Source organism: Narcine bancroftii, chromosome 3 (genome assembly GCF_036971445.1).
Source record: "Narcine bancroftii isolate sNarBan1 chromosome 3, sNarBan1.hap1, whole genome shotgun sequence".
Lineage (NCBI taxonomy): Eukaryota > Metazoa > Chordata > Chondrichthyes > Torpediniformes > Narcinidae > Narcine > Narcine bancroftii.
Window position 1 is genome coordinate 237,786,515 of NC_091471.1, and position 16,275 is coordinate 237,802,789.

Below are 16,275 nucleotides of genomic sequence, written 5' to 3' on the forward strand. Positions count from 1 at the left end.
TGTGCATTTGTGTGTGGGGTGTGTGTGGGTGCACGTGAGTATGTCCATGTGTGTGTTGGTGTATGGGGGTGCATGCGTGTATGCTGGGGTGTGCATGTATGTTAGAGTGTATGTGCGTGAGTGTGTGTGTGTGTGTGTGTGTGTGTGTGTGTGTGTGTGTGAGTGTATGCCTGATGCTGTGTAGAATTAGAGATGTTTCTATGTGCGGGTGAATCCAGAATAACAGAATGGTTAGCCACTAATAAATCCGACTAGGAATGTCAGAGGGAGATTGTGTAGCCAGAGCATGGACAAGGTGTGAACCTCTTGGGAAAGCTGGAAAAGGTGTGGATAAAAGGGGAGGAGGCTAGATAACTCAACCGTGTGTTTATATAACACCAAGGTGGTTTCAGGGATATTAGAACAATCGAACCATGGAACACTATAGTAGAGAAACAAGCCCTTCAGCCCATCTAGGCTAGGATATCTGATGGCAGGCCACATGAGGAGATGCCCGGTCAAGTGAGGAATGGAGGAGTGAGGACATTGGGTGAAGGCAGTCGAAAGCTTGGGCAGAGATGATGAAAGAAAAGAGATTCAGGAGGGTGGAAATGGTGGATCTTATAGAACTGGAGGTCAAGGAGGATGGTGAGATCATCGAAGGGTTCAAAACGTGGAGCCAGAGTTTTAAAATCAATAGATGTCACCAAACGTTGGCTGATAGGCAAAGGAAATTGATTGGAGTTCTGACAAAACCTGCAGAGAGAGGGTTAAACAGGTGGGTGCCAGTCAGGTGAGCCCTGCAGCAATGGGGCTTGGAGTCCTGGTGAGAGAATGGATCTGCCATCAGACCTTCATTGAGGTTGAAAGGTTCACACAAAGCTGGACACCTTTTACCAGACCACTGCAGCACAGCAAGTAATTAGTTAGGATTAAAATGCAAAATTCTGCAGATACTGTGACTGAATTAAAAGCACAATGCTGGAGAAACTCAACTGTGTACTTTATAGAGCAAAGATAAAGATACAGAACCAATGTTTTGGACTTGAGCCCTTCATCAAGGTGTGGAAAAATGTAGACAGGCGCCCAAACAAAATGGTGGTAGGGAGGGGCGTGGGGAGGGAGCATTACAGAGATAGGGAGGGGTGTAGAGGACTAGAAGGGGTTACAGAGACAGGGAGGGGTGTAGAGGACCACAGGGAGCTGCAGAGACAGGGAGGGCAACTGGAGGGGGTTACCTCTGTGAATAGAGAGGGAAGAGGGAAAGGATCTGGGGGAAAGGACAGAGGGATGAGGAAGAGAGGGAGAATGGGGAGTGGGCTAGCAGAAACTGAAGGGCCCAGATTTAAAATTAAATGATGCTCCTCCAATTTGCAGGTGGGGTTCTTGGTTTGATGGTGTATGAGGCCGCGGACAGGCATGCCAGCGTGGGAGTGGGGTGCATAATTGAAATGGTTGGCTTCCGGGAGATCCCTGTCACTGCAGTTAGCGAGGGGCACTGACCACTCACTGCAAGACATTCTGGGTGAAAGAGCAACGACCATTTTACTGGAATTAGATCAGGCAAGGGTGAAGCCCAGCTGGAATATTGCTTCAGAACTGGTTTGCTGGCTGAAGGAAGGGAACGTTGACCATACAGGGGATGCAAAGGTTCACTCAGTTGGTGATGAACCATCAATAATTCACAAAAGGCTGAGTCGTGAAACAATCTGGCTTTTAATAGCTAAAGACTATCCACCACCTTGACTGATCAGAGCAAAAGGAAAGGGGAAGCCTGCAAGGGGCTATGGATAGGATCGGTCTTGAGAGGCATGTCCAGTCAATAGCAGCCAATCACGGTGTAGCAGTGGTTCACCACAGTTGGATCATGGGATGAGGGAATTAACGTGAGGAGAAATTAAGCGGATTGGATCATTATCTTTTATAGTGTAGAGGAATATGTGCTAATCTCATAGAAAAGTAGAAAATCCTCAGTGCATTTAACGGGGTGAAGGCAGGCAAATTGTTTTCCTCCTTCTGGGAGGTCGAGAACACTAGAGCAAATTAATTCATCCGAAGGCCAGGGAATGTGTGGGACTGTGATAGATTTTTACAGTGTGAGGTTTGTAATATAGCAGACACGGTCTATGGATCAGTGGGAATGGTTGAAGGCAGTGTGTCCTGGACCAGTTGGGGAGCCGACCCCAGCATGTTCCTGTGCTCACTAAAAGCATGCAGAAGATGCTAGAGGAACTCAGCCGGTCTCGCAGCATCCACAGGAGGTAGTGATATATTAATGAGCCCTTCCTCAAAGTCTAACTAAAAATCAGTCAGGCGTCTGAATTAAAGACTGGGGAGAGAAAGGGAAAAGAATGGGAGGGGGAGGGGTCCAGACCAACGGACAGAAGATGTTAATTGGATATGATGAAAACTGATTTTGGCTCTGGGAAAGGAGACAGAGGGAAAAGGGAAAAGAGAGAGAGAGGGCAGAAACAGAGCTGGGGGAAAGGTGACACATGGAAGAAGATGGGGAAGGGGGTTTGTGATGGAAACGGAGAAGTTCATGCTAATTCCACCTGGTTGGACGGTACCCTGATTGGAGGTGATGTTCCTCCAATTTGTGGGTGGTCTCAGTCTAGCCGTGCACGAGACCATGGACAGACATGTCAGCGATGAAATGGGACAGGGAAGTGAAATGTGTGGCCACTGGGAGATCCTCGCTATTGCAACTCCTGTGGTACTCAACAAAGCGATTTCCCCGTCTGCGCCCGGTCTCTCTGAGGTAGAGGAGACATCTTGTTCCCTCACGTGATTCCTGTCTTGTCTCCGCAGCCCCTGTCGCCGCTGCTACGGGCCCCAGCTTCAACCTGGCCGAGTTGGAGAGTCCCGGATACTACAGCATCAACCAGGTGCCCCTGGGCAGGCGCAGCATCACTACCCCTCCCTCCACCAGGTGGGTTCGAGAGCGGCCGGATGCACGCCCACACACATATACACATCTACGCACACACACCCACACCCACACCCACCCATGCTCATGCACACACACACACACCCACACCCACACACACCACACACTCAAACACACCCCCCACACACAGACACACACACACACCCACCCAACCTCACACTCTCTCACACTCACTCACACACACTCATGTATTCATGCACACATACATTCTCACACGTACAGACCCAGCACACTTTCCCATCACTCTCTCCCTCCCTCTTCCCCTTCTCCCCATCCCTCTCTATCCTTGTCTCCCCCTCCCTCCCTGTTCTCACTATTCACGCTTTTCTCCCTTCCTCTCTGCCCTTGTCTCCCCTTCCCTCTCTCCCTCCCTTCTATCTCTGACATATTGACCATGGGGCCATTTTCTGAATCACTTGTTGCTGTTCCTCAGTTCCACCAAGCGCCACAAGTCCATCGAGGACAGCGAGATGGAGAGCCCGGTGGACGAAGTCTTCTACTCGAGCACGGGGCGTTCACCAGCAGCCGGCAGCAGCCAGAGCGCAGCCTGGCCCAATGATGTGGACACAGGTAAGGAGAGGCCTTGGTTTTCTGACCACTCTACCCACACACACGTCAATCCTCACCCGCACCCTCACCCCCACCCTTATCCCTACACCCACTCTGTACCTCCATCCCCACCCTCACCTATTCCCTCACCCCATCCCCCGCTCCCACCCCCTACCCCCATCCCCCGCTCCCATCCCCTGCTCCCACTTCCATCCACCCTCACCTTCAAGCCTTGGTTTAGCCTGGAGAATCTGGGCTTGTAAGAATAAACAGGCAACAAATTTTTCCAGGTTTGCTTCCTGAAAATAAATTGTGGATTATGATGAACAGCTTCAAGCTGAACACAAAGATAATTTCAGATTTGCTGTATCACATAGGAAGTTGGATAAACATTAAATTAGCTTTTTTCACCATGTTTAATCGCTGACACGTTGCGCTAGTTCAACCAACCGAAAAATGTTTTGCCACTGATTTTCGTCTGTACTCGGCATCTGATGCCCCTTGTGTCAGTGTCCAACAAGAGTCAGCCGACATTGATGGATTCCAGTTGCCCTGATCCCGCTTTTCCACGATCACAATGTCCCGGTGAAACCTTTCACTGTGTTCGTCATTCACGGCACCAAGATCAGCAGGGAAGACGTCCAAGTGCTAATGCAGAAAATGAATTTTCAATGACATTTTGCACTTCATGGTTTTGTCTGCTTGACATAGATTTAAAATATGACAGGAAATCACAAAACTAGGTTGTACAGTGGAATCTTGATTTAACACGACCCTGGACATAGCATGTTCAGCCAGTGGACACTTCTTTTTCCTCTTTCTGGAATTTAAATTGTTTTCAGATCAAAATAGTGCACTGTTAGAAGACAAAAGTCCTTTTCAGTGAAAGAAGCTTTCATGCACTTGATGTGATCAAGAATAAAAACCAAACCCAAGTTGCACGCGACCTCGGCAAACCTCAATCCACACTTCATGTGTAACTTCATAAGTTACATGTGGCGCTTTGAAAAGTTGAAGAAGAGGCGGGACTCAAGGCCAACCACATGAAGACAGCCAAAGACGTCAACCTTGATGACTCCCTGTATGAGTGGTTCATTCAAGCGCACTCAGAAGGCCTTCCAATTTCCGGGTCTATTCTCAGAGCTCAAGCCGAGAAGTTTGACCGGCTGATCAATGGAGAAACCTCACGGTTCAAAGTTAGCAATGGATGACTAGACCAGTTTAAATGACGTCACACGATTTCTCAAGGGTTAGTGTCACTGAAATTTACTTAGCCGACAGTGCTGCCACCCGGCAATCTAGGATTGTATTCGCTCGAGTTCAGAAGAATGAGAGATCTTATAGAAACATATAGGATTATGAAGGGAATGGATAGGATAGATGTAGGAAGGTTTTTTTGAGCTGGCCGGGGAAACTAAAACGAGAGGACACAGTCTCAAGATTCGGGGGAGTAGATTTAGGAAAGAGATGAGGAAAAATAGTTTTTCCCAGAGAGTAGTGAATGTTTGGAATTCTCTAACCAGGGAAGTGGTTGAGGCTGCCTCATTAAGCATATTTAAAATTCGGTTAGATAAATTTTTACATGATAGAGGAATTAGGGGATATGGGGAGAAGGCAGGTAGGTGGAGTTAGGTCATAAATTAGATCAGCCATGATCATATTGAATAGCGCACCAGGCTCAATGGCCATTTTTACATTTCTATGTAACTAAAAACTCTTCGAAGGAGGTGGCTATGTCGAAGAATAAGTGTACAACTGTGATGAAACAGGCCTCTGCTACAAGATTATCCCAGACCGCAAAGATGATGCCCATTGACGTCAGGGGTTCAAACAATGCAAAGATCGCATAACATTGTTGTTTTGTGATAACAAGATTGGAACACGTTAAAACCACTCACGATTGGCAAATTTCACTCACCCCGCTGTTTCCACCATGTCAACATGAAGTTGCTACTGTTCAAGTACACGCATAGCAGCAATGCTTGGATGTCCAGTGTCATCTGTGAGGATTGGTTTTACATCACTTCTGTCCCTGCTGTCTGCGCTCATTCACGCAAGCGAAAGCTAGAACCCAAAGCTCTTTTGCTGGACAACTGATCTGCCAAACCGCCAGCTGCCAACCTACGGAGCCGTGACGGAAAGATCCAAGTTTCGTGCCTCCCAAAGAAAACGCGATCTAAGATCCAGCCCCTAGATCAGGGGATCATCTCAAGCAGAATTATAGGTGTGAATTAATTTGTAGATTAATCAACATCACTGGAAGACTATCTGAAAAGCAAGAACGTTAAAGAAGTTTGACACTTGGGTAGGAAGGGCTGGGCATCAGTCAGCTCCTCCTGTGGGGAAAATTGCTGGGAGAAGGGTCTGAGTCCAGCCATTTGATCACGACATTCCGCCAAGGAAGATGAAGTTGATGATGAGCAAGAATTCTACGGATTCACAGATGAAGAGGTGGATGAGGCGCAGAGGCTGTTTCCAGTTACCAAAGAGGATTTTCACCAATGGTTCTCTGCCAATGACAAATGGCCGACATATGAGCATCTGACGGACTCCGAGATCGTCCGTAACATTACTATAGCGCCAGTTCCCCCACCTCAGGAGGATGACATTGAGGAGCCTCCACCACTGGACCCTGAAAGTGCCTGAAGCCACTGAAAATCCTCCAGATCAGAAGCATTTTGGATTTCAGTGACCTGCTCTGTTTAGGCAACGAACACTGAGTTGCTTTTTGTAAGAAATAAAATGATGATTGTAAATACGGGTATTGTACCCTGCTTTTCGTGTCCCTGATTTAGTGTGACCCCACTCTTTTTGCGATCAGATTTTTTTGGTCCTGACCATCGTGTTATAATTGGGTTCCACTATATCTGAAAAAGGACACGTGATAGGAAAATATTAGGGTGGTTTTCGTGATCAGCAACCCAAAGTATGTAAAGTACCCAAAGGTGTTCAGGAAGCAAAATCTTTGTTGTCCCGTGTACCTCCTCCTTAAAACTTCCTCCCCTCCCTCCATTACCTCTGCTCCACCTCTGGCATCATGGCCCCTCACTTTGCAGTTCCCTCCCTGGACATGACGTCACTCTCTGCTCCAACCTTTGTCCGATTACATCCGGTGAAGTGCCCAGTGATCGTGGGCTTTAAGCAAACACAATCTGGGTGTTGATGTGAAGTGGTTCCAGCTTCATCTTAATACACAGTGTGTCGCTCTGAAGCATGTTTATTGTGTGACGATCCTACAGCCTGTCAATTGACTGGGCAGTGAGCCAGTCTATTTGAACTTTGATGGCTCCATGCCACTTCATATAGATACCCATAGATCAGTGTTGGAACTAAAGCGGCTGATGTATAAACAATATGAATGCACACGGATAACGCCTTTCAGTATGTGTCAGGTTAAGGTGCTGGGAGAGGAGACAGCAGCATCCAATGACCACACTATCAAACCGACCACTGGACACAGTGGACTATTGTTGCCATGTGTAAACCAAAGACAGTTGTTTATATGAATGTCTGTTTAGTAATGATGGAAGTGGAAATTCTGCTCTCTCCCCACTGGTTAAAGAATGTATCCTGTCTGCTTGGTGGTACCATCAGATGACATTAGTTCGGAGCGCTGTCGGGTTAAGCCCCCATGGAAGAATCAGAATTTATTGTCATGAACGTGTCACAAAATTCGTTGTTTTGCGGCAGCGTCACAGAGCAAACATTTATATAAACCACCTTACAAAATAAATAAAAATAGTGTAAGAAGAAAAAGACAAAGTGCCAGTGTCTGTGGTTTATTCAGGAATCTGATGGCGGAGGGGAAGAAGCCGCCCATGTGCCACTGGGTGCTCGTCTTCAGTCTCCTGCACCTCTTCCCGATGGTAGCCTGGCCTGGGTTATGCGTCCTTGAGGATAGATGCTGCTTTTTTAAGACACCGCCTCATGTAGATGTCCTCGATGGAATGAAGTCTGGTGCCTGTGATGTCGCAGTGACAAGTTGATGACGTTTTTTCTTGTCCTGAGCGTTGGTGGCTCTATACCAGACAGTGACGCAACCAGCCAGAATGCTGTCCACGGTCCACCTGTAGAGGTTTACGAGAGTCTTCGGTGACAGATCAAATCTCCTCAAACTCCTCACAGAGTATAGCTGCAGGCAAGGCTTCTTCATGATCGCATCGACATGGACCCTCACCCTGGCCCTGCTGATAAACTGAGGCAGGCTCAGCAGGTTGTGTTGACCTGGGGTATTCTCAAGAACCTGGGGCAATATTTTTCCTGCCACCAACATGTCTGCACAGCTAATCATATCCTCATACCCATCAGGATTGCCATGGGATCTTGATGTATGCATGTTGGCTGCAGTCTCTCAATATATTACATTAGTGATGATATCCTGAGGTTGGGGAAGGCTCCTTATAAATGCTGGTCTTTGCTGATGTTTATCCTTCATTGTGCACACTGGCCTGTTGAGAAAGGATGGGGTGGAAATGTGCCTCTGAATCCTGAAACAGGGCCCAGGGCAATGAGGGTCCAGAAGATTGTTCATGGTCCACTGCTCCTTCTCACCATCTCTGACCTTGTGGACAGCACTTCCCAAACTTGTTGCTGGTGTTATTTCCTGTTCCTTCACCCACTCCCACCTGCCTGGATGAAGAAATCCCTCCCAGAAATGCAGAGAAAGCTGCCGAGTAAACATTCAAACGGCGTGCAGACAGACGGCAACTTCCCTCATCAGAGGGCCTGATTAGTTTACAGACGTCTTGCTTTCAGTGTATTTTAATGTCCTTTTTGTTTGGCTAGACTGTTGCAGAGAAAGCAGTTATAAATGCAAGGGATTGAGATGGCAGGATTCTACCATTCCTGCTGCTGTTTCCCGCTTCACCAAGCAGCCTTTCGAGAACAGTTCTCACTGCTGTTCAATCTTCCCGTAGTCTTGCACTGCCATCAGAGAGGTATGGTGTCCTGTTTCAGGTTGGAGTCTGGGACTTGAGCTTTGCTTGCCTCTTATCTGAGGTGTCTCTGTGTGAGGTGGATGGGGAAGATGCCTTGATACTTCTGTATAGAAGAGCAAGCGAGATATTCTCAGTGGCCGACTTTTGCTTAGCCAAATCCCTGAAATGTTAGTAAATATACCTTTACCTCCTATGGATGCTGCTGAGCTCCTCCAGCATTTCAGGGTGTTTTTTGCAGCATCGGCAGACTGGTGTTTCCCTCCATTCAGTTGCTCCACTGCAAAATCTCTTCAAGAGATGCCTACCCTGAAGAATTTCTCCTCTTCACTTCAAAAGGAGTTCTGTGAAAGTCTCTCCCTGCTCCCCACCTGCACTCCCTGCTGCTCTCAAGCTCTTATACCTTGAGGAAGGGCTCAGGCCCGGATCGTCAGTGATACATCTTTACCTCCTGTGGACGCTGCGAGACCTGCTGAGATCCTCCAGCGTTTCTGTGTGGTTTGACTACAGTCCCAGAGTTCTGCAGACTTCCATATTCCACCACATTGACTTGTACCCAGTTCACCATTCAGAAGGAAGGGCACTCCAGTCTCATTCTCCAGCCATTCCCTCCCTGAAAACCTCATTCCATTCCATTAATTGGGTCTGTTGCTCCCATCGTAACACATTCCAACACACTTCTGCACATCAGCATTGGTTTGCCCACATTTTGCTGTCAAATGTTATATTTGAATTTTTTAAAATATGCTTTCCTCTTAACAACATCTTTTGGGGATGCTAAATAACCATGAAAAAATATTGTTTAAACAAAAGTTCCCCTTTTGACTGTTTCTGTTCAGGAAATGGATTTTAAGGTGCACCTGGGGTTCCACTGGTATTTGGACATGGTCCTTGCCAAGAGGAAAGCTCTCAGCAATTAATTCTCACAACATAATTCATTCTTTTCTCTCATTATTTCCCGTCCTGTGGAAACTGAAGGACGAGAGAGGCCTCATTGAAACGCATCCCCTTTGCCACCTTCCCTCTTGCATTTCCTGCCCCAGACCATTGATAGAGTCGATACCCACTGAGCTGAGTTGCCCAAGCGGGGTATGAATTAGCCACTAGGGCAAAGCATGCATGTGTAGTTACAGCAGCACATTGGAGCTTCGCCAAAATGCAGCTGTGTTGAAGTTGATGTGCAGCCATCAATTGTGCTTAATTTATGTAAAAATCTCGGGCAGACTTTTACCTGATTTCTGGTCCATTGAGAAAGTAGTCAGATCAGCTCAGATCACAACCTATATATTGTCATGTAATAAAGCAGAAATGTAACATTACATGAAATCACCTTTAGTCGCCATAAGGCAAAGATTCACCATGAACATTGTCCGGTGCCCCTTACAGTCATAGAAAGAGAAACAAAAGAGGATCGTTCCCCCCCCCCCCCCCCCCGAGACACTGAGTTGTGCATCTGTGAAACTTGTTGCCACAGGCAGCTGTGGAAGCGAGGTCGTTGGGTGTACTTAAGTCAGAGATTGACAGGTATTTGATTAGTCAGGACTTCAAGGGTTACAGGGAGAAAGGCCGGGCAGTGGGGCTGAGTGGGAGGGTGGATCTGCTCATGCTGAGAATGGCGGAGCAGGCTCGATGGGGCGATGGGCTTTGTTCTGCTCATATATCTTGTGATATTATGATATCTGAGCAAGAGCAGACATTAGCTGAGTCCAAAGAATTATGTCCAAAGAATGACATCTTCCCTCATCCCTTGATCTCAACTACATCCTGAAATCTGTGGATCAGGATGGAAACTTGGGGTTTATGGCAGAGGCGAGGTTGATTCATGTCATAAATTTGACAATCTTAATTTTTTTTAAATTTAGATATACAGCACAGTAACAGGCCATTTCAGTCCACAAGCCCGTGCTGCCAAATTACACCCAATGAACCTACAAACCCCTGTCCATATTAAGTAATATGTACACACAGCGAGGACGCACAAACTCCTAATGGGTAGCGCCAGATTCGAACTCTGGCCCTGATCGCTGGTGCTGTAACAGCATTGCGCTGACTGCATTGCTAACCATGCCACCCCCCATCTGGGTGCCTGACCAAGGACGTGTGGCGGATACCATCCCCGGCGCCAGGAGTCGGGTTATGAAAGGTAGTGGCTGCAAGTTAGTTCCTTGCTTTCCGCAAACGGTGCCTAACTGGGTGGGTACATTCCCAGAGCTCACTACTCCTGCTGCTCCACAAACCACAGGCATGGATTGAATGTCAGTTTTTCCACAAGCAGTACATTTTTGGAGATCCTGTTAGATTGGGCAGGTCCATCCTCTTTTCAGTACAAGTTGTTGTTCCATTGGAACACTTACTCACGAGAACTCTGCAGGAGGACATTCATCCCATCGAATCCATTCTGTCTCCCTGTATAAAATTCCCCATCCCCTTCCCCTTCTTCATCGCCCAGTCTATCAAATTTTCCTTGGTTCTTTTAACACCTCCCTACACCAGTGGTATGATAGAGCAGTCAGGGAAACCAGGGATGAGTGTGGGTGGGACATTTTGGTCGGCGTGGTCCAGTTGGGCTGTAAAACCTGTTTCCGCACTATCTAACTCTGCTCTGCAAAGAATGTTCACTTGATGAATATGTGGGTTGGTGGGTTTGTCATATGATGTGAGGTTCAACAGACTGGTCCTGAATTGTCTTGAGTGAGACACGGTCGTCTGCAGACACTGTGATTGTAGTAAAAACGCAACTCTAAATGCTGGTAATTTCACAGCATCCATAGGAGGCAAATGTATATCACTGATATTTCAGACCTGAGCCCTTCCTGAAGCAGACAGGAGTCTCAATAAAGACCAAGAAAGAAAGGGGGAAGAATGGGAGGGGGAGGGGTCCAGACCAACAGACAGAAGGTGTTAATTGGATATAATAAGAGGAAAGGTGAGAACTGATTTTGGCTCTGTGAAAGGAGACAGAGGGAGGACTGGGTGCCCACTATGTCCAGACTCAGACTGGGGGAATCACTTCATCGAGCACCTCGGCTCTGTCCTCCACAATAGCGTGGATCTCCCCTTGGCCACCCATTTCACTTCCCCATCCCATTCCCTCACCGACATGTCTATCCACGGTCTCATGCACTGCCGGACTGAGACCAGCTGCAAATTGGAGGACAGTATCTCATCTCCCATCTGTGCACCCTCCAACCTATAGCATCAAACTAGCCCCCTCATCTTTGTCCCCCCCGTCTCCTATCCTCTATCTCTGTCTGTCTGTCTCTCTCTTCCCCTTTCCCTCTGTCTCCTTTCACAGAGCCAAAATCATATCCTATTTCACCTTTTATCTGTTGGTCTGGACCCCTCCCCCTCCCATTCTTCCCTTTTCACCAGCCTTTTAATTCAGACACCAGCCTGCTTTTCACTTACACCGTGAAGAAGGACTCAGGCCCTAAATGTCAGTCGTATATCTTTACCTTCTATGGACAATGCAAGAAGGGCTGAATTCATTCAGCATTTACTGTGTGTTTTCACTGAATTGTTTTGAGTTGACAAGAATGAGAGGCGATTGTCTTGTAAAGCACAAACCTGTTAGGGGAGAATGTTTCCCCTGATGGGGGCTGCCGGAACTGAGAGTCATGGTCTGCTTTCAGGGCTGAGATGAGAAGGCATTTCTTCACTCAGAGAGTGGAATTCTTAACCCTGGATAATTGGGAAGCCTCAGTGTGTGGCCTGGACACAAATTGGAAATGTTTTGAATATTCGGGGAATTGAGGGGAATGAGGTTAGTGCAGGAAAGTAACACAAGGTAGAAACATTGAATGTTGAAGGAGTGACGAGGCACTATTGGCTGTCTCTGCCTCTTCACCCAACCAATCAAAGTGGCCAAACCTTATGGTCGATGGGTAACACAAGACAATAATTTTTTCAAATGGTTTACTTCCTGAAAATAAATTGGGGATTATGATAGACAAAGCGGAACATAAAGATAATTTCAGATTTTCTGTATGATGTAGGAAGTTGGAGAAACATTAAATTATGCAGACACGTAGCATTAGTTCAAACAACCTAAAAATATTTTGCTGCCGATTTTCATTTGTACTCAGCATCTGATGCCTCTCATGTCAGTGTCTAACAATAGTCAGCCGGCACTGATGGATTCCAGTAGCTCTGATCCCACAATGTCCTGGCGAAACCTTTCACCGTGTTCGTCACTGACAGCACCAAGATCTGCAGGGAAGACGTCCAAGTGCGAATGCAGAAAATGCATTTTCAATGATATGTTGCACCTCATGGTTTTGTCTGCTTGAGGTAGACTTAAAATATGACAGGAAATCTAAAAAAAAGTACATGATAGGAAATTTTAAGGTGATTTTCGTGATCAGCAGCCCAAAATCTATAAAATGCACCCAAACGTGTTCAGGAAGCAAAATCTTCATAGTCCAGTGGGGAGGGCTTCAAGGGTCACAGATGAAGACTGCAGGATTGAGCAAAATCCTTCTAATGTTCCAATGAAATAGACAGCCAGGCTTGAGACAAAAAGTCCACATTTCTTTTGTGATGCCATGAACGAATCATGAAATTTGTTTTTTGTGGTGGTATCACAGTGCAAACATTCATATTATAACCATCTTATGACATTACTGTAAAAAAATAATCGTACTTGAAAAGTGAGGCAGTGTCTTTGGTTCATTGATCATTCAGGAATCTGATGGCGGAGGGGAAGAAGCCGTCCTTGTGCCGCTGAGTGTTTGTCTTCAGACTCCTGTACCTCCTTCCCAAGGGTAGCAGAGTGAAGGGGGAACGGCCTGGGTGGTGGGGGTCTTTGAGGATAGCGGCTGCTTTTTTAAGACACCGTCTCATGTTGACATCCTCGATGGAGTGAAGTCTGGTGCCTGTGATGTTGCAGGCTGAGTGAACAACCCTCTGGAGTTGACAGATGGTGCCTCCATACCAGACAATGATGCAACCGGCCAGAATGCTCTTCACGGTACACCAGTGTTTACAATGACATACCGAACCGTCTCAGACACCTCACAAAATATAGCCGCTGGCGAGCCTTCTTCATGATTGCAATAAGCTGGCTAAAGCCATGGGAGAATGTAGTTCACTGATTCGACCAAACAAACCCTCTTGGTGCTAAGTTGGATGCTGATGAATCTCTGCCTTTTGTGTCGTTTTTGTTCCCCTGCCGTGGATCAGAGCTTCACGTCTGACATGTTAATCATTTGTTCCCAGGAATGACATCACCCACTCCTCTAAAGAAGTCAACGAAGCACGAGTTTGGCAGTGGGACGCCATCTCAAACCGTCTCTTCGCGAATGGCTTTCACACATCACCCGCTGCCTGTGATTGCAGGGACCAGACCAGGTGAGTAAACCCTGGGTACCTCTGCTTTGACCTGAGCCTTGCCGGGTTTGATGGCCATGTTCTTCTACTGCATCCCACTGCCAGCAAGGTCCAATGGCATCTGCACCAGAGCCAATGTGGACTCCATCTCCTATCGCTACCTCCTCAGCCACCAGTGACGACCATCCGGCTGCAGGCTCCCCATCCATCCTGACTTGGAAATGATCACGCCCTTCCCCGTCTCCAGGTCTAAGCCCTGGAACTCCCTCCTCAACACTGACGTGGGAGCCACTTCACAGAAAGAAGGTGCCTCACCTTCCCAAGGGCGATTTGGAATGTTGGCCCGAGCAGTGGAGCACGAGGAACTACAGATGCCGCAATCTTGGCCAAACAGTGAGCTGCTTGAGAGACTCAGCAGATCAGGCAATGTCCGTGGGGAGAAATTGTCAGTCAATGTTTCAGTGGGGACCCCAATCTCAACAAACCTCTCCCCCCACCCCCCAACACAACTTCTCTTTATAAGCTAAGGAGTGATGCCTGGACCCTGTAAGGAGGTCGCAGTTATCTCATCGTACAACCTTTAGACCTCTCTAACCTTGTCCACATCTCCTTATCTTCTCCACATTGATCCATATCAACCCAGGAGGTGTGTGAAGCCTTCAGGATAGTCAGAGAAGGATCCCAGAGTCCACTGGGGAATAGGTGTCAGGTAAAACTCTGATCTAACTCCACCAGGTTTTCACAGGTCTGGGAATCTTTCCCATGGAAGCAGTTCCAGCAATTACCGCAGTGGTTAATGCGATGCTATTACATAGCACCTAGAACACTGCAACACAGTACAGGCCCTTCGACCCTCGATGTTGTGCTGACCCATATATTCCTTTGGTGCCCCACTGCCAACCCCATAACCCTCTATTTTAATTCTATCCATGTGCTTGTTTCAGAGTCTCTTAAATACCCCTATTGTTCCAGCCTCCACTACCGCACCTGGTAAGGCATTCCAGGGCCACACAACTCTGTGTAAAATATTTACCCCTGATGGCTCCCATAAACTTTCATTCCTTCACTTTGTACAGGTGTTCCCTGGTGTTTTCTACTCCCACCCTGGGAAAAAGGCATTGGCTGTCCACCTTACCTATGCCTCTCAGTTCAAATACCCTGCTGTCTGTAAGGAGTTTATACGTTCTCCCTGTGTTTGCGTGGGTTTCCTCCAGGTGCTCCAGTTTCCTCCCTCCATTCAAAATGTTCCCAGTAGTAAGTCAATTGGATGTAATTGGGCGGCACGGGATCATGGGACGAAGGGGGCTGTTACCGTCTAAATTAGCCAAGACTGGGTATCACACTGAGTCAATGTTGAATGAAGGTTAACTGCATTGTCTTAGTTCCACGTGAGACCAGCAGTTTGGCCATGGCTCTGCAGCCCTTGACTGGAAGGGAAAGATTCCCATCGGATTTCTCTGAGGTGGAAGTTGAAAGAGCAGAATTCCCACTGATTCTTTGTTTTCCATCCCAGTGCATTTGCAGTGACACCCCTCACGAGGTTCTGATTGCTTCTCCCTTCTCTCCCACAGGAAGCCCTCGAGCACCAGCCTCTGCAATCCATTTCCCGTCATCCTCCATCATCCAGCAGCCAAGCCCCTACTTCGCTCACCCAACCATCCGCTACCACCATCACGCCAGCCAAGACCCCCTGAAGGAGTTTGTCCAGCTGATCTGTTCTGACAGTTCCAGCCAGGCCACAGGACAGGTGGGGTACCTAAACGTAAGGCTCCAGCTTTTACTCTGCTGCTTTCTTCACCTGTTTTGTGGGATGCTTCTAGATGATAGTAACTGAGCTCTCGAACCACCTCCAATTAAAGAGTGAGTTTCCCCAGGCCCTTCCCAGGGCTGAGTTACCATATATACTTGTGTAATAGTCAGCCCCTATGTAGCAGTCAACCCCCGTGTAATAGTCGACCCCCCCTCCCCTCTTTTTGGCCCCAAAATTTTGTATTTTCTGTATGACCCCCTTATTTTTTGCCCCCAACTGCCCATCTATCTGAGCTCCCGACACCTCAGCTGTAAACCCTTGCCTTGACCGCCTGCCCATTTAAGCTCCTGAAGCCCTGAATACAGACTTACCAACCCATCCTGGCCATCTGAGCTCCCGATGCTTTGAATGAAGCAGGTATTTACCGTGGTCAAAAGTTGTATCCAGGTAAAAGTTGGCCCCCACAAAATTTGACCTGAAAAATTGGTTCAAAAACCTTGACTATTACACCGGTAAACTTCTATCAGTCATTCATCAGGCCAGTGCCTTGATAAATATCTCACCATCCTCTTGGGACAAACAGACTGGGTTTAATTGCATTCTTGAGGTCCTGAATTGCCCAACAGCCAATAAAAGGGAGGGATGGAAGATGTCCTTGTTCCAGTGGACATGGTGGTATAGCTGGAGATCTGGCATCGATTCTCGCCTCAGTACAGTTTCAACTCCTTTAGTCTGCCTGAGCCATAGTCAGATTCTCGCAGTGTGGGGGGTGGTGATGGGAATGT

At 47.5% G+C, this 16,275-nt stretch overlaps 1 protein-coding gene across 6 annotated transcripts in view; it reads left to right on the forward strand.

The window, feature by feature from the left end:
* nfixb (nuclear factor I/Xb) overlaps window positions 1-16,275 on the forward strand; it is a 310,864-nt gene that overhangs the window by 255,415 nt on the left and 39,174 nt on the right. For 4 of the 6 annotated variants that reach the window (XM_069927186.1, XM_069927187.1, XM_069927182.1 and 1 more), the window contains exons 5-8: window positions 2,791-2,911; window positions 3,363-3,499; window positions 13,630-13,761; window positions 15,312-15,502. In XM_069927186.1, coding sequence (XP_069783287.1) covers window positions 2,791-2,911; window positions 3,363-3,499; window positions 13,630-13,761; window positions 15,312-15,502 — 581 coding nt within the window. The remainder of the gene's footprint in view (window positions 1-2,790; window positions 2,912-3,362; window positions 3,500-13,629; window positions 13,762-15,311; window positions 15,503-16,275) is intronic. The other 2 variants (XM_069927188.1, XM_069927184.1) reach the window with 1 other exon arrangement.